Source organism: Mus musculus, chromosome 4 (genome assembly GCF_000001635.26).
Source record: "Mus musculus strain C57BL/6J chromosome 4, GRCm38.p6 C57BL/6J".
Classification (NCBI taxonomy): domain Eukaryota; kingdom Metazoa; phylum Chordata; class Mammalia; order Rodentia; family Muridae; genus Mus; species Mus musculus.
This window is the reverse complement of record NC_000070.6, coordinates 46,030,733-46,048,365: the sequence shown is the minus strand read 5'-3', so window position 1 is coordinate 46,048,365 and position 17,633 is coordinate 46,030,733. Positions and strand designations below refer to the sequence as shown.

Genomic DNA, 17,633 nt, shown 5'->3' with positions numbered 1-17,633 from the left:
GGCTGCTGTGGGGTTGATACAGTCCGAGGCCCTTTGCAGTCTGGTTCTGTTGGGAAAGCTGTGTTTGCAGCAATGACTGGAGGAGACGCAGCCATCGTTAGTCTTGTCTGCTGGTTCATGTGCTTTTCTTGGGCTGAGCTCCTTCTGTTAGTCATGTGGGAAAGCACCTTCTAAACCAGCAGGGACACGAAACACAGGGCTTGCCTGTCACTCACTGCAGCTGCTGTGGCTGTGAATCCCAGCCCAGAGTACACTGAGCTTTGAGGGTCCATGCAGCCAAAGCTGCTAGGTGGTTTAAATCAGAAAGGTGCACACACATACACACACACACACACACACACACACACACACACACACACAGAGAGAGAGAGAGAGAGAGAGAGAGACAGACAGACAGACAGACAGACAGAGACAGAGAGAGAGACAGAGACAGAGAAAGGTACACACACATATGCACACACAGAAAGAAAGGTACACACAAAGAGAGGTACACACATATGCGCACACACAGAGAAAAAGAAACACACAGACAATCTCATTTTACATCTCTCGGGATCTTTGCAATGTTATCAGGGCTCTGGGGCAGGGTTCTGAAGTCCCCTCAACCCCTGTCCCAACACACACACACACACACACACACACACACACACAGCCCTTGGAGTGCCTCCTTCCTTGTCTTTGTACAGCTTCCCTGGTTCTGGCTGCCTTGGCTCTGACCAGGCTGTGTGCCTGTTCAGGAGGGTTCCAGAAGCCAAACCTTGTAACACAAACAGGAGAGGCTGTCAGAGTTTGTGGGAATAACTGCACAGGTTTATGGCCCTGTTCACACAAAGGCAACTCTCCCAGAGGCCTAGACTGAGGCTTGTAGTTTTAGTGCTGCAGAGGCAGAGGGGGGCATGTTGCAGGAAAACAGGCAACAGCCTGGGATGAGGCTGAGTTGGTCATTTGCCTAGCATGCCGCAAGCCTTGGTTTTATCCCCAGCACGTCATTAACACAGAGTGAGGTCACACTCACACCTGCCATCCCAGCACTCAGGAGGAGGATCAGAAGTTCCAAGTCTTCCTCAGACACGTAGCAAGTTCAAGGCTAGCCCAGGTTCCATGAGAACCAGTGTGGGGATGTGCCTGTTAATTTGATGACTACCAGTCTCTGAAAAATGCAAGTGAACTTGAAGAGAAGCTCTGGGCTCCTCCTGTGCCATCTGGCCTCACAGAGGGCAATCATGGAAATAGAGCCATATAAAATATGGGGCACACTTTATATTTTTTTGAAGGGTCAAATGGGGGGTGGGTGGGTGCAGCATGGAATAGATCCACAATGCCTTGAGCACAAGGTTAATTTTCTTAACAGAGAGCTCTTACAGCGACAAATAATGCAAACAGAACAGCCCAGGGGGAAGCTGGGTGGCTAAGGAAGGAATAAGCAGCTCCATACGATGAAATGGGTGGCTCATCAGCTGCATAGATGACGAAACCCCACGCTGGTCAGGGCTCACCTGTAGAGGGACAGGGCTGAAAGCCCAAGAACCACCCATGGGAATGACCCAAGGGGTGGTGGCACCCTCATGGACAGGAGGAGACACTGTCAGGGGTCTTCCAAAGCTATGTAAGCCCCGCCATCAGTGCCCCACAGCCTTTGACAGCAGTTCCATTTCTAGGCACCGACTCATGGAAGTTTACAAAGATCTATGTATATAGACTGCCTTGCTCTGACCCACAGGCCTATCCTGCAAACGCCACGAGAGCTCATGACAAGCGGGACTCTGGGTAAAGAAGTTGTATTGAAACATAATGGAACACCCATGGCATCTCACTGAGACGGTTATTACCACATATCACCATAGCTTGTCGAAGAAAGGAGGAGGAGGAGGAGGGGGGAGGGGGGGAGAAAGAGGGGGAGGGGGAGGAAGGGGAGGAGGAGGAGGAGGGAGGGGAGGAGGAGGAGGTGACAACATGTGTGTGTGTGTCTGTGTGTGTCTTGTATGTGTGTCTCTGTGCGCGCGCGCGCACACACACACACACACACACACACACACACACACGCATGCCAGTTCATACAGCCAGGACGGGGTGTGGGGGGATCCCCTGGAGCTGGAGTTACCATGGTTGTGAACCACCAAATGGAACTTTGAAAGAGCAGCAAGTGCTCTGACCTGCAAACCATCTCCCCAAGCTCCTCCTGACTGTATTTTGGGCTCTGAACTCACGCTGTTGCCCGGGAAGGATTTGAACTTGTAATTCTCCTGCCTCAGCTTCTCCAGTAGCTGAGATGACAAGCCTGAGCCAGATAGCGTAGTTTCCCTTCTTTCATCCTTTTGGGGTTGGAGATGAAGTTCAGGGCCCAGAGGATGCTAGACAGGCATTTTACCAGCAGTACCTTGCTTCACAACTCAGTGCACAGCAGTCCATGTCACACCAAACTCTCCCGTGTGGCTTATTTCCTGCAGTCTTGCTAATGCGGAGGCAGGTACATTTATTATTCCCATTTTACAGACAAAGAGACTTGGATGCAGAAAAGTGAAGTAACTTAACTCTGCCAGCTTTTAAGTGCTGCCACAACAAAAGATCAATTCTGACACAGTTCGGAGGGCAGACATCCTAAATCAGGGTGACTGTGGGCAGTCCCTGGTGGACTTAGCCTGTCACTGCTTTTCCCAGTGTCCACCCACCTTGCCATGTTGCTCCTTATAAGGACACCAGACATTGGCCTTAGGACCTCTCTATCTGGTATAACCTCACTTTAACTAACCGTATTTGCAAAGACCCCGTTCCCAAGTAAGGTACCACTCTGGAGGTCTGGGTGGCATAGATGGGGAGGGTACACTAGGCCAGCACGCTGAACAAGGTCATGGAGCTGAGGCTCAGATGCAGCAAGCAATCAGGCTATACTTACCATCCTTGCTGGGCACTGTCTTCCCATAGCGTGGGAGCTCACGCTTACGTGTCTCAGGTGTTGCCCCTAGCATTTTATATATAGCTGACTTCTTTGCTGGTTTTTCTTTTTCCTTTTCTCTTTCTTTTCCTCTTTCTTTTACTTTCTCTTTTTCAAGACAGAGTTTCTCTGCATAGCTCTGTCTGTCCTGGAACTCCCTCTGTAGACCAGGCTGGCCTCAAACTCAGAGATCCTCCTGCCTCTGCCTCCCGAGTGCAGGGATTAAAATTGTGCACCACCACCATCACCCTGCTACATTAAATTTAAGCAATTTAATCCAGACAATAACCCACTTTATAGATGAGGAAACCAAGACACAGACAGGGTAAAAGTTACCCAAGGTTACATAGTCTGTGACTGTTAGACTTGAGATATGAAGCCAACGAGTTGCTTTCCAGAGTCCAAGTTCTTAGCCACTGTGGTAAGCTTCTTAAACTGCTGGTTAATGTGCGGCTTTTACAAGATGCTTGATGGTGTGCTGTCATGACAACATGCTGAGAAACAGGGCTTATGAAGCTTTTTTTGTCTCTAGAAAGACCTGTGCCCTTCCCTGGGTCAGGTGTGAAGGGGCTGCTCTCACCTCCTCGGCTGCCAGCACTAACCTGGGTGGAGCTAAGCAGCCAGAAGCTGAGCATCCAGGAATAGCTGCCATCTCCAGCTCGGCCCCTCAAATGGTCCTCTCTCCTGTGTCGGGCATTCATGCCTCTGAATGGGCTTCAGGGGGCCTCTGCACTGTCCTAAACACTACGTAAATCGCCATGTGGATGAATATACTGATTGTTCTATAGCAAGGAGCCATAGCATTGATCAGACTCCCAAAGTCTCGTATTTGTAGTTTTCCGGGTTTCCTCCGTCTTTAAGAATGTCTGTTGTTATTAATCTCCTTGCCCCTCTAGGCTTATTTTGAGCCAGCTCAGACACTTTTAAGCAAGCAAGCAAGCAGAACTCGATTCACAAAGCTCACACACAAGTGCACACAGCACGGCCGTCCAGAGTTCTGGAACCGACCCGAGTTTGCACGGGGGAAGTCTCTCTTCATGTCTTCCTCTCTATCGCTTTTCAATCTGCACACCCGTGTCTGATGTTTCAGCATCTCAGCTGTCTTAGGTTCCCACCCCAACACTAACCAAAAGCTCACAGACACCAAGCCTGTAAGCCGTGTGCTGACCAGAGAGAGCCCTGCACTTGGAGCCAGCGTGCAAAGGCATTCCTCTGTCGATTTTAGAAAGCTCCGTCTTAAGAGCCAGCATCGGAAAAACAAAACAAAACAGTGCCGGGCGTGGTGGCACACACTTTTAATCCCAGCACTCGGGAGGCAGAGGCAGGCAGATTTCTGAGTTCGAGGCCAGCCTGGTCTACAAAGTGAGTTCCAGGACAGCCAGGGCTACACAGAGAAACCCTGTCTCGAAACATCCTCCCCCACCCTCCCAAAAAAGAGTCAGCATCGGGAGAAAGTGCATGTGTGCATAGGCGGACGAAGATCAGCACCGCTTTATTGCGGCTACATGTTAGAGGCATTTAGGCTTATTACTGACGGCATAGTCCAGCTTATTAGAAATAAACTACTCTCTGGAAATTCACACTATTGAGCACTGTCTTGTACCCATCAAGCTAGAATCTGCATATTTCCAGAAAGATTCTATATGGTTGAGATGCCCAGTAAAGAACCATTGACATAGAATATGAAGACTCTAGTTCCTCAAGTTTATAACCCTGGTCAGCAATTCGAGACTCTGGAATATGCACCCCGATTCCTGCTGGGGTCCACTGTCTAATTATAAAACACAGGTATGGCACCTGCTGTCTCTCCTTTACAAGATCGTTGTGGGTTTCAAATGGCATGATTGATGTCATCAGCTGCTCAGCGTGACAGGGCTGACAGGGGCTGGGAACTTGACAGGAGACAGGCCAAGTCTGCTTCCTCACTCATGGAGCCAACTGCCTGGTGGATGGGAAAACATGTAAAGGCTGGGGGCTGTGTACCGTGTGCTCGTTGTGATGCCTTGGTCGTTCACCCATTCATTCCTCTGTCAACCATTTATTAGAACCTGTACTGCACTGAACGGTGATGTTGATACCACTACGTATACACAGGAGCTACTAACCCTGCCCTCCAACAGCCTCCTGTCTGCCCAGACGGAGAGGCAGCAGATAGGTCAGGTTGAGCATGCTGGTGCTCTGGGGGTTCGAGGGGAGCAGCATCCCAGGCAGAGGGAGCATCCAGGTAAAGGCAGGGAAACATGTCTGAGCCTTGAGAAGGTTCAAAGAATCTGGGGCAGGCATAGCAAGGATTTCAAAGTACCGTGGGACCAGATCCTGTGAGATGCTAAGAAATCTCAGGTCTTTACTAGGAAATGGGGAATTCCCCCCAAAAGAACATTGAAAGGACCATGGCTCTGCTTTGGGAAGCTCTCTGAACGGCAGCATAATCCCCCTTTTTAAGAAACTCTGACAATAGCCTGGGGTAGAGACGCCTAAGTCCTTGACTGCAATGATGAATGTGGACCTTTGAATGGATAGGAGCTGTAAAGGAAGGCAGCGTCTACTGAATGGCCGTGTGGAAGGGAGGCTCTGCCTTGGTGCCTGGGTGGACCGTGGCTTTGTTGACTAAGATGAGAACACAAGAAGATGGACAGGAGAGACCAAGGCTAGGTCTGCTGAGGTTGAAACATCTTTGGGGAGCTATTACTGGCGTTGTGCAGTATGCAGGGGCCCAGGGCTAACAGAAATGGGAGAGGGGGTGGGGCAAGAGGCCAGGAGAACTAAAAGCAGCTGCACAGAAAGGCTGAGCAGTAGATAAGCCCATGAAGAAGTCAGAGTGAGGCCAAGAGGCGTCTGCTTTCCTTGGCTTGTTTGGGCACTGGAGGAAATGTCCAATGGTTACTGCCATGGTCCACTACAGACGTCTTTAGCAACAGCCCTGTGGCGCTACTCTAATATCCTAGAGTAAAAGGCAGCCTGGTAAAGGGAACACGGAGTATAAAAAGGACAGGGGCAGAGGGGTGGGACCTGTCTTCTTCTCCACTTCCCACCCTCTCAGGCACTGTGATATGGAGCCTGTCCTCTCCAGGAGGGCACAAGGGACGTGCGTGCTTGAGTGTTTAGCATTTCTATCAGACAAGGACCCAGTGCCTCGGCCCAGGAGGCTCCAGACCACATCCTAGGTTGATTCCAGTGAGCTCATTCTTTCAGAGGCTGTTGCCATCATAATAAACCAGAAGACTGTATAAAACAAAAGGGAGCCAGCCCCCCCCCCCCCCAGCGCTGTGGGAGTGACTCCTGCTAATCCCAGGAAGCAGGCCCCTGGCTTTAAACTGATAATGACTCCTAGCAGCCAAATAATTGATCTAGCTGGTGTTCTGGCTTTAAGGGAAAGTGAACTGGCCTCTTTAGAAATGTTGGCAGCCTGGGCTGGCCCATTAGTAAGACTGAAAAATCAAAACACTGTCCGGAAGAAGCCATATGACTGGGCTCAGCAGAAGTCATCAATAGATGACATCATCTCAGAAGTTAGCAAGCCAAGGTCATGGGGCCCCCAGAGCAGGGTCAGCTCACCCTTCACGGCTCACAGATACTGAGTCAGCCAGGGGACACAGGGGCCCAGACCAGAGCCTGCTTCATTCTAACTCCCCCCCACCCCCAAGCCCCCCCTTTATTTTTGCTCAGCAAAGTCTAGAGGGTTGAAAGCCACTTGCAAAGCTGGTGACATATGGCATGTTCTTAAGGAAGGACCTCAATCCTGCCATGGGCACACCCCTCAGATTCTCTTACACTCTGTGGTTGCCCCTTGATTTGCCTCTACCACTTATGCTGGCCATGTCACAAACACTGAGGGCTGCCCTCTGCCCCAGCTCTGACTGCCTTTCTCATCTACGCTCTGAGAGAGTTGGGAGCTGTCTCTACTTAAGCTCCAGCCTCTGTCTCCTTAACCACATCCTCACAAGGTACTGGGCAGGGTCTAACGAAGCTCAGGGCTTGCCCATCATCACTTCCTATCACAGCCTGAATGAAGTGTCCACTATGGCTAGCCCTGTTGTACACAGGGGGAAACTGAGGGCACCAGCTTGGTCTCCAGCCAATCCTAGTTTTTAATGCTCGGCTGTGCTGCAACCAAGTCCCCAATGCCTACCCTGGATTCTGACGGAGTCTCCACACTTCTCAGCATTCTATCCCTGTGTAGTAACTGTGCCCACCTCTCCACTAGGCTCTTGGAAGGCTGCAGCCCCCTCTACCCTCACCCCCCCACACACACACACACCTGGACTCCTGGGGTCCTCATCCCAGATCTGGTGCCCCAGATCTCCCCTGCACTTCCTTTTTCTCCAGCTAGAGGGCTTCCCAGAAGACTTCCAGCCCTGCCTCTTCTGCACTCCAGCGCCACTAAAGACCATCCTGTCCACTAAGGTCATTTCTCAAGGTCACACTGAGTGGGTAACAGAGCCGGGGCTGGAGCTAGGGGCCTGAACTCCTGGCCATTCCCTTTATTGCTTAGAGCTGACACCACCTAGTCCCTGTGTTCTGTAGTTAAGCTGCAGCCAAGAGCCCTGCCCAAGAAGGGAGAGAAGGTGTGAGACTCTGATAAGGTGGGCTGGGCTATTTTTAGAGGGCTCTAACTTCCCACTTAGGATGCGAGGCACCCAAGAGCCAGTGGCTGTCTAAACCGTGGACTGCAAGGCTAGCTCATTAGAGAGCAGATGCCAGAGTGACAGGCGCCCTGTCTTCACTCTGCCTGTTTGTTGTGAGGTTTGAAGTCGGTGAGAATCTTCCTATTGGGTGATTCCCCTTTCACTCATTTATCTGTGAAGCCCGGAGATAGCTTTAGAGAAAACGGAGCGATCTTCAGGATCTATTACTAGACTCTCCACACTATTACTCCAGCCTGGGAAAGTCCCAGACATTAGCAGATCACAAAAGAGGGGTGCAGAGTCCCCAAACCTGCCAGGAAAGGTCGGTAGAGACAGGAAAGGCAAGCAGACTGCAGTGGGGGTTGGCATGACCTTGAGCAAAGGGTTCTGAAGCCCTTACAGGGGCAACAGTGGGACCCAGGGTGAAAGATAAACCCTGTGGGAGGGAGCCCCCACTAAGAAAGAACCCAGAATCTGGGTTTAGAGTCTGGCTCTGCCAGGTCTTCGGAATCTCATGGGGAAAGCTGAGAGAGGTAACTAAACAGAGAGCTGGGGAGGTTCCGGGTTAAGGGAGTTATCACAGGTGCCACACAGGGAACTGAATTGCCTGAGCCTGCCCAGTTCATTTGGTCACTTGTTTTGCCGAGGTGCTGCTAGCAACTCAGCCTAGAGATGCTCCCAAACACCCCAGGCACACTTCCCAGGCTATTCCGAGGGCCACAGTGGGTCCTAGGCCAGGATTTGAGTTCCAAGAGCCACCAAAGTCTCTGACTTTTGCAGCTGTGTCCTCAGCATCCTTACCCTGCCTGAAACTGCAGAACAGGTGCAGGGGAGTGTAGGCAGTTCAGAGCACGCCCTGGCCACTCTCGTGGCCCCGGGTACCATCTCTTTGAAGGACCCTAACTTCACCTTACAAACAGGAAAACGAGATCCAGAAAAGAAAGGAGGGTTGCCTAGGCCGCCCCTCAAACTGGAGACAACCAGTGGCCTCCTGCCTCTACCTGGTTGCGCGCAGCGAGGCAAGCGCAGCTGGTGCTTTAAACCTCAGCTAGTTCCAGCAGTTTGGGAAACTTTTCAGGCGCCGGCCAGATCGGTGCTCAGAGGACTCAGCGTCCCCCGAGCGTGTATCCCCTTCCTCCCCAGACTCCCAGGAGGGCTCGTGACCAGCTCACAACGTGCCAATGCCCAAGGCACCCCGGGCGGCTCCCAAGGTCCCCGGGAGACCAGGTCTAGTGCCCCGGGCGCCCTGACTAGGGTTGGGCGCATCAGGCTGCAGGGACGCTTAGCGCCAGCGACCCGATCATCAGGCTGGGGAACCGGACCCCGATCCCCGAAGGCCACCCGAGGCGGCGGCTATTTATAGAGGGAACCGTGCTCAGTCCCTTCTCAGCGGCTGCGACAGCTGAATATTTTGCCCAGATATGGCTGCGCCCCGGCGCGGCGGCAGGGAGCCCCGCGAGGCCGAGGGGGACCTAGGGATGGCGGGCGGGGGGTCTTACCGGGATGCGGGGTGGCGCGAGCGCGGGCGGCGGCAATGAGCGGAACGCGGGGCTTGGCGAGTTCCCTGGCGGCCGCGGGTGGGAAGCCGGGGGCGGGCCCTGTTCTGCTGTCACCGCGCCCCGCCCCAACCCGCCGCCCTCCCCGCCCTCCTGCTCTACCAGGGGCGACAGGGTGCTGCGCGGTCCCCGGCCTGGGAGCAACACTCGCTATTAGGATCTAGGGCCACCCCAGCCCCGGAGGCAGGGGAATGTGTGGTTCCCTGCCTTGTTCTCGGTTTCTCCAACTTGATTTTATGCTACGTTGGAGGTATCTGGACAAAGTCGCGCAGATCTTTACTCTCGTCTAGAATGTTCCAGTAAAGTCAGCACAGCTACACCTAGCTTCCTTTGAAGAGGCAACCTGTCCCCTCGGCCAGGACTGGCACGGGCCCAGGGCTTAATAACCATCTGTGGACGTGCAATTCCAACGCAGAATTGAACGCCTTCTCCCTACACAGCATTGAGACTGGAGCGTCCGAAATCACCACTTAAAATAATCGGAATGAAAGTTCCTCCTTCTTAAAAGGCTAATGTGTTCTCTCCAGAACAAACCACTTAAACCCAAACCGAAGCCTTTAAGTGTTTCAATAAACAAACGGCTCCTACCAACGAATCCAAACAGGCACAGGGAACATCTCCGTTGGATTATCCTACCGTATTTTTTGGTGAGGGAAATCTTAATTCCTAGATGCCTAAGGAGAAACGCTGAAAAGTATTTTCCTAATGCATTACTGTATTATAAAACCCTCGCCCTATTAAGAATGTCCTTTTCAAGGGAGAAGTGGGGTGTATTTTTAAACAAAGCAGGGACTTACTATTCCCAAGGACTTATTTTTAAGCGTTTTGTTGTGGGTGTAAATACTTTCAGGGCACATATTAGTGTGTAGCTTTCTGAATTTTATAGTAAGAACACCTGTGCAAGCCAACCAACAGCCTGACCCCGCTCCCCAGTCACCCACCTCTCCCTTCTAAGACACTGTTTTGTGGACCCTTCCAGAAGTCTTGCCCTTATTGTCAGGTTGGTGCCTCTTGCTCGCTGCTGAGGCTAATTTGTGACGCACCATTCTTTCCTACTGTTCAATTTATAGGTTTCATCCCCAGCGAATTTACCATATGAACATAATATGGTATTTCCATATGAATGCATCCTATTTTAAAAGTGTACTTTGCTAGTAGTGGAAATTCAGAATATTAGTGTGGCTCAGATTATTCTTTCTCATGGTCTGCAGGAAGCTGAGTTGGAGAGTTGAGTCTCTAGGAGAGATGAGCAGAGGATTAATGCTACTTGCAAGTGGTTCCCACTTAAGTTAAACCACTTCGGTTTAACAAGAATTGCTACATTGTAGCTACACTGGTAGAGAGGAGCCGCATTCATTGAGGCTTTGATCCACAACACCAATGCCCTGTGTTCACATTTGCTGACACCTTTTTGTTTATTGGCCAGCTGGATTTTCTTTTTTTGTGAAGTGTTCGTTCAAACTTCTTGCCTATTTTTACCGAAATACCCAATATATCAACACAATATGGACACATACCATATACCACATATGTAATATGCAACAGTGCGTATCCTTCCACTTTGCTCTTTCTCCTCCAGCCTTTTAAAGACAGCTGTCTCTGGCTCCCAGGTGCTCTGCCAGCTGTGTCTGGTACTTTGCTACCTTAGTCTCTCACAGGCAGGGCTCTGGTCCACTGGGAATGGACTCCGGACTTCAATACAGGCTAGTGGCTAAATTCATGTGTGTGTCAAGCGACCTCACATCACACTAATTTTATCCTTCCATCAAAAAACATAAATGCTTTAAGAATGGAAATGTTTAAGTCAGGGAAATAGGAAAGGCTTCCTTTGGTTGTGTACAATTCAGGGATCTGTGTTCTTTTCTGCTGCTGAAAGACATGGCTATAAAAATCATGACTTTGCAGCTATTGGATGGAACACAGGGCCCCCAATGGAGGTGCTAGAGAAAGTACCCAAGGAGCTAAATAGGGTCTGCAACCCTATAGGTGGAACAACAATATGAAATAATCAGTATCCCCAGAGCTCGTGTCTCTAGCTGCATAAGTAGCAGAAGATGGCCTAGTCGGCCATCACAGGGAAGAGAGGCCCCTTGGTCGTGCAAACTTTATATGCCTCAGTACAGGGGAACACCAGGGCCAAGAAGAGGGAGTGGGTGGTTAGGGGAGTGGGTGGGGGAGCATGTGGGGGACTTTTGGGATAGCATTTGAAATGTAAATGAAGAAAATACCTAATAAAAACATTTTAAAAAATCATGACTTTGCCTTAACTCAAACATTTATGTTCTGGAAAAATTTTTATTTCATCATAAATAATTATTTTAATCACTGGCATAAGTATTCTTAAATCTTGCTATTTTGGAAGAGTTTTTATTTCATAATAAACAATTATTTTAGTTAGTGGCATAAGTGTTCATGAGTATTTAAAAATACATTTTTTAAAAGCCAGAATACTTTGTTTGTTTGTTTTGTTTTGTTTTTTTCAAGACAGGGTTTCTCTGTGTAGCCTTGGCTGTCCTGGAACTCACTCTGTAGACCAGGCTGGCCTTGAACTCAGAGATCTGCCTGCCTCTGCCTCCCAAGCGCTGGGATTAAAGGCGTGTGCCACCACGCCCGGCTGGCCAGAATATTTTTTATACATTTAAGATGGAAAGCTTTAAAAGTCCTGGTCTTTTCTTTTCTAGTATTGCTTTCCCTAGTTTTTCTCAAATAAAAAGATGACTTTAAGAAAGTTTGTCTCCAGCCTGGTTTTCTCCTTGAAGTCCACTCACTTCCTATTCCCAATAGCCTCTGAGCATCTTCCCAGCAGTCTACTAGTTCAAATACAATGTGCTCAACCCAGACATTCACCTTCCACTCAGGCCTGGGTAAGGCACCAGCCTGGGTAAGGCCTGACTTTGCTTTGCTCCCACGCCTCCTGTATCTATGCTGTCTATGCTAAGATTCTAATTAAGAACTTCAGGATGTCTTCAATGTGTTTATTATTCCAGTGCTCTGCCCTTAGTCTGGGGGTTTCTCCACCTCATCCTAACCACAGCTAAAGCTTACAATCCACCCACTCGCCCGTCTGTCCACCAGTAAGCCAGCACATGCTGCACTGTCCAAAATGTCATTCTGTCTATGTGGATGACACAAGAAGTGATCATGTAACAGTTACAGAATCTAAAATGGTCTGTCCTCTTCCTGGTTCCATGATGCTGTGACATCCCATAACCAGTTAGCCAGCAATCGGCAAGGGTGGGAGTACAGACTGTATGCATGCTGTCAGGCAGTACAATTCAAGAGTCATCCGTCCATGAGCAGGTATTCATGGTGTGCTACTGGATAAAGAGATGGCTAGGAGTTGTCCCAAGGGGCCGTCATACTTGAGATGACTAAGACAGACAACTAGCTGGCTGTCTACTCTTAAGGTGCAGTGATACCAGGACCTGGAGAGGCATGCTCACATTTCACTGGAGAGCCACGCCTGGGGTAATCCCAGCACTCTGGAAGCAGGAGGATCTCCAGCCTGGACTATATAGCAAGACCTTTCAAAAAAGGACCAGGGCCAGCTCAGAGGGGAACAATCAAATCACTGCAACTATTGCAACGTCAGTAGTTCCGGATGGTGGCAAGTGGGTCCAGGCTCCAGGGGAAGGTCCAGGTAAAGCCAGGGTAAAGGACAACTGGAGAGGACAGGGCCAGGGAGGGAGAGTGTAGAAAGCCTGGCCCTCGAGGCTGGACAATGATAAGCCACACAAGGTTTGGGGTGAGGGCGGATGAGACGACTGAGCAGATAAAGAAAGGCACTTGTTGCCAAACTGATGGCTTGGGTTCAATTCTTAAAGACGATGAAAGGGTCAAGAACCAACTAGCTCCTGACGTTTCCCTGACTTCTACGTTGATCCATTTGACATGAAATAAGAAACACACATACACACTAACAATCTTTTTTTTTTTTTTTTTTTTAAATTTGAGACAAGGAGCCCCGTGCTATAAGTGGCTCCTCCTTTAGCAACACTGAGGTACCAGACACTGAGAATAAATATTCTGCTTTGGGGACATTTGCTACATCACTACACCAGAGTGGATCAAAGTGAAATCATTACATTCTCGATTTGTTCGAAATGACCCCAACCTTGCAACGCAGACATCAGTGAAAATGAATGCTTTCAACTTAGGATCAGAATGCCTCGAGACTACAAAGCTAACACATCAACTTGGCACAATTACGGTCATCCGAGAAGGAGCCTCAAGTTAAAAAATGTCTGCATCAGACTGGCCTGTAGTCTTGAGTAATGCCTGATGCAGACGGGCCCAGCCCCCTGGGTCTGTGGTCCTGGGTTCTATAAGAAAGCAGACTAAGCAAGCCCCGGGGAACAGCCAGGAAGCAACGCTTCTCTGTAGCCTGTGCTTCGGTTCCTGCCTTGCTTTCCTCTGGAGAGGGTTTTCCTCGGAAGTTTCTTTTTGGCCATGGTGTACAAAAGAGAATAGAAAGCAAACTAAGACATCAGGTTTTATATTGCTAAACATTTTATTCTAATATTATATTAATAATTCAAGTGCAATTTTTCTTTGAAAAGTCAACTGCATTAAACAAAACTTGTTAAATATCTTTCATCAAACAAAGCATATTCTTTTCAATCCTCCACAACAGTCAGAGCCATGTAGTAAAAATAAGATGTTTTAAGACCCTCCTACACATTTTGTATTATTGCTTTGAGAACAATCTCATTAGCGGTCAACATCTCAAGCAGTGATTAATTAACTTTCGAAAGCTCTAGCAGATACTGTGACATAAAGTCATGAATCCAGGTGTCAGTGTCGGGCAGCGACGTGTCTACGAGATAGAGCACCACTTTCCGGTCCCAAGGATTAGTGTGCTCAACAACTGTCTGCACCAACGCCACCAGGGCTTTCTTCTCCACGTGATTTCGAAACACCATCGAAGCCTCCTCCGACCACTGGCTGCACTTCACGCCTAGGAGAAGACAGGGGGTGAGGGGGCAGTGAGTGGCCACTCCTGCCTTTCTCTGAGCCACTGGGCGGGAGAACTGTTTAGTCAGTTACAAAGTACTTCAAGTATTCCAGGTTAGACCTGCCTACGGCAGAGAATAGCAGCCCAAAGCTCCTCAGCTCACAGCTTGTCTATCGTGAATAAAGGTGAGACTACCTGCAGACACATGTTCCCTTTGAGACGACCGTGCTGTGTATAAAGCAGGGTAGTGATGACCACACCCATTTCCTATACCTAAATTATAAAGTTTTAGAATTGAGATAGCTAGGGGAAAATGTCAGGACCAACACTGAATTAACAGAAAAGCGTGGTTATATGATCTATGTACACTGTCATTTCTTGCTTTTCTTTTTAAAAAGACTTATTTATTTTATCTATATGAGTACACTGTACCTGCCCTCAGACACACCAGAGGAGTGCATCAGATCCCCTTATAGATGGTTGTGAGCCACCATGTGGTTGCTGGGATTTGAACTCAGGACCTCTAGAAGAGCAGTCAGTGCTCTTAACCACTGAGCCATGTCTCCAGCCCCACACTGTCATTTCTTACAACAACAGAGAGCCATAGAGAAGAGCGCAATGTTTCATCTGAGCCCATGGATCCGAGGAATGCTCAGGCAGGTCTTACGCAGGCTCCCTCTTGCCTACAGCCATCCTGCTCCCCATAAGAGGGACTCCTGGGAGGAAGTGAAGCTCACAGTCTGGAGGCATAGGCTCACCCAGGACTCATGGTGGCACCTGGCTATGGGACTATAGACTCCCCAGTCCCAACCCCCTTACACGCTCACCACTGAGGGCCTGTTCAGAAATGCCTTTTACCAGTGCATCATGTTCACCTCCACCAAGTGACTCTAAAGGCCACGCCCACAGTCTGAAGAGACTGAGCAACCATTGGAATCAGCAGATAAGGCAGGAATGCTGGAGTGACCAGGCAGGAATTTAAAGTAACCCTGAGTGACAACTGAGGGCTTCAATGGAGGAGACAGGCTGCACATGAGAACAGAGGGAGGGTGGGATGCCACCCAGTGGGAAAGGGTTTGCTTGCCTATGTGCCCATGCTTGGCACCAAAGAGAAAAAATATGATTAATAGAAATATGGAAATTTTTAGAAAAGTGGAAAGAAAAAATTTAAATGCTGGGAACAAAACCAACAAAAGCGCTGAAAGAAGTCTGCTAAGCTCACTGGCCGGGCAGACGGGGCCAGGAAAGAGTCTCTGATCGCAAGCATGCAACAGGAGAAGCTTCTAAGACTGAAGCAGAGAGAAGGCTGGGGTGGTGGGACGGAGTCAGAACTGTGACAACTGGGACAGTGTGAGGGTCAGTGTAGTGGGAACGGGGAAGGGAGAGAGGGAAGGAGGCAAGGGGACAAACACTGCCAGTGAGCTGGGGACCTCCGGTCCGAGTCATACCACACACACACACACACACACACACACACACACACACACACACACAGAGCTCTGCACATCACACCCAACGTCAGAAAACCTAAAATCAGTGAAAGCTGGGGAAGAAGCCGAAGGAGGGGAAGCAGCTCAGGTGCAGTGGGACAGACTCTCAGACTTGCAGCCGCACTGCACCGCACCGCACTGCACTGGAGAGCCCAGGAATAAAGTGCGGCAGTGGAGAAGGAAAAAGCTCACAGCTACCCTGCCCAAGAAGCCCTCACAGTGCAGGGCCCAGTGCTTCGCAGGCACTGGGTTCATCTAGAGAGGCGGGATGTGGAGGGGCAGAAGAAAAGAAAAACAAAAGAGGAGGAGGAAGAACAGACTGTGGACAAGTAAAAACCGGGTGGAGTCTGCTGATAGGCTGCTTCGGAAGCAATGAGGAAGACCTTCAGAGGAAAAAGCAAACCCGGGTCTGAGGAGAGGAAGAGAGCGAACGCATCAGAGAAAGAGCCACAGAGTGACGAGGGGAAGTCACACTGTTCGCTTCTGAGGCTTGATTATGTCTCACTATGTAGCCCAAGTTGGCTTCAGACTCACAATCCTCCTGCCTCAGTCTCCCTAGTGCTGGAGTTACAGGCAAGTGCCCAGCCATTCTTATTTGTAACGGATCTAGCAGTAGAAAACAGTACATTCATATTATTAGCATCAAAGTAGCTGATTATGCAAATTAGTAATATATATGCAAATCAATGGCTTCAGTCAGAGTTGTCATGGAGGGGAGGAGGACGTAACTGTTTTCCCTAAGGACGAAGTTGTTTTATAAAGTCCATGACGTACTGCCACTAACTGCAATGGAGAATAACACTACTTACCATTAGCCTGGAAAGCTAGGACCCAGCTTGGTTGTAAAGAACCTACCAGGGTGTGCACTCCCAGCACGCAAGTGAAAGGCAGGTGTGCTGCACTCTCACAATTGCACCCTAGGGAGACACAGGCAGGTAGATGGAGCCCTGGAACTTGCTGGCTAGCCAGCTTAGGAACTCAGGCCCAGGTTCAGTGAGAGCTCATCTTAAGAAAAATAAGGTGGGCAGTGGTTGAGGAAGACAGCCGACATTGTCCTCTCATCAACACATTGAATACACACATCCAGTGAGAGGACCTTGACTCCAGATACCAGGTCCAGAGCAAAACAGGAGGATGCCTGGCATTGACCTCTGTTTTCAACAGGAACAAAAACAGGTATGGGCACCAGCATACCTGTATACACACACACATACACACACACACACACAGGGTAGGGGTAGCTCCAGCAGGACACACTAAACTCAACACTTGTTAGATCTACAGGTCTCATCCACTAACAGCAGATTATAATTTTTCTCAAGTTTTCATGGACTCATATTCTGGGACATAAAACACCTGAACAAATTCAAAACAACAAAAACCACACAATGTCTGGTCAAACCACAATGGAGATTAACAGAAAGCTAGCAAAAAAAAAAAAAAAAAAAAAAAAATCGCAGGACATCAAGAAGAAATAACACAATTCTAACTCACAGGCCAAAGAGTCCCCAAAGGGATTTCAAAATATTTGAGCTAAATGAAAATGAACACACAGCATTCACATCAGACAGTGTGGTGCACTGCAAGAGGGTGCTCAGGGGGAGATCTACAGCAGTGTGGGTTAGGACAGTAGAAAGCTCTGTGTGTGTGTGTGTGTGTGTGTGTGTGTGTGTGTGTGTGTGTGCGCGCGTGTGCACACTCTGAAGGCCCTGTCAAAACAGCAGGGACACTAGGCACCCATCCCTCAGAGAACCCTCTTGGCAGTGAGATGCCATATTTGACAGAACATGCTATTGGGTAAACTTGGGCATTCAAAGTGGAAATGAAGGAAAAGCTAGTATTGAATCTGAAGAAACTACTGCAAGCCCAGACTGACTAGTGGCCATGGCACAGACAAAGTGCTGTGTAAGTGCTGTTTGTGTTTTACATGCAACCGCCATGGGAAGCTGCTTTGAATCCTAGCAGTCAGGCACAGGGCAGAGGGCAAGGATCTCAGAATGATCTTGCACTAGAGGTTGGGCAACCAGCAGAGAATTCACATCCACCCTTGTCTGCACCTCGTCCCCCAACTGCCCC

At 49.4% G+C, this 17,633-nt stretch overlaps 2 protein-coding genes across 11 annotated transcripts in view; both read right to left on the bottom strand.

Annotated features, from left to right (window-relative positions):
• Tmod1 (tropomodulin 1) overlaps nt 1–9,426 on the bottom strand; it is a 77,093-nt gene extending 67,667 nt beyond the window's left edge. For 2 of the 3 annotated variants that reach the window (XM_030253404.1, XM_006537772.4), the window contains exon 1: nt 9,057–9,426. The gene's annotated coding sequence lies outside the window, so the exon portion shown is untranslated. The remainder of the gene's footprint in view (nt 1–9,056) is intronic. The other variant, NM_021883.2, reaches the window with a different exon arrangement.
• Nucleotides 9,427–13,599: 4,173 nt separating this feature from the next.
• Tdrd7 (tudor domain containing 7) overlaps nt 13,600–17,633 on the bottom strand; it is a 69,740-nt gene continuing 65,706 nt past the window's right edge. For 3 of the 8 annotated variants that reach the window (XM_006537518.1, XM_030253051.1, XM_006537519.1), the window contains one exon: nt 13,600–14,070. In XM_006537518.1, the coding sequence (XP_006537581.1) occupies nt 13,974–14,070 (97 nt within the window). In that variant the 3' untranslated portion in view covers nt 13,600–13,973. The remainder of the gene's footprint in view (nt 14,071–17,633) is intronic. The other 5 variants (NM_001290475.1, NM_146142.2, NM_001355189.1 and 2 more) reach the window with 3 other exon arrangements.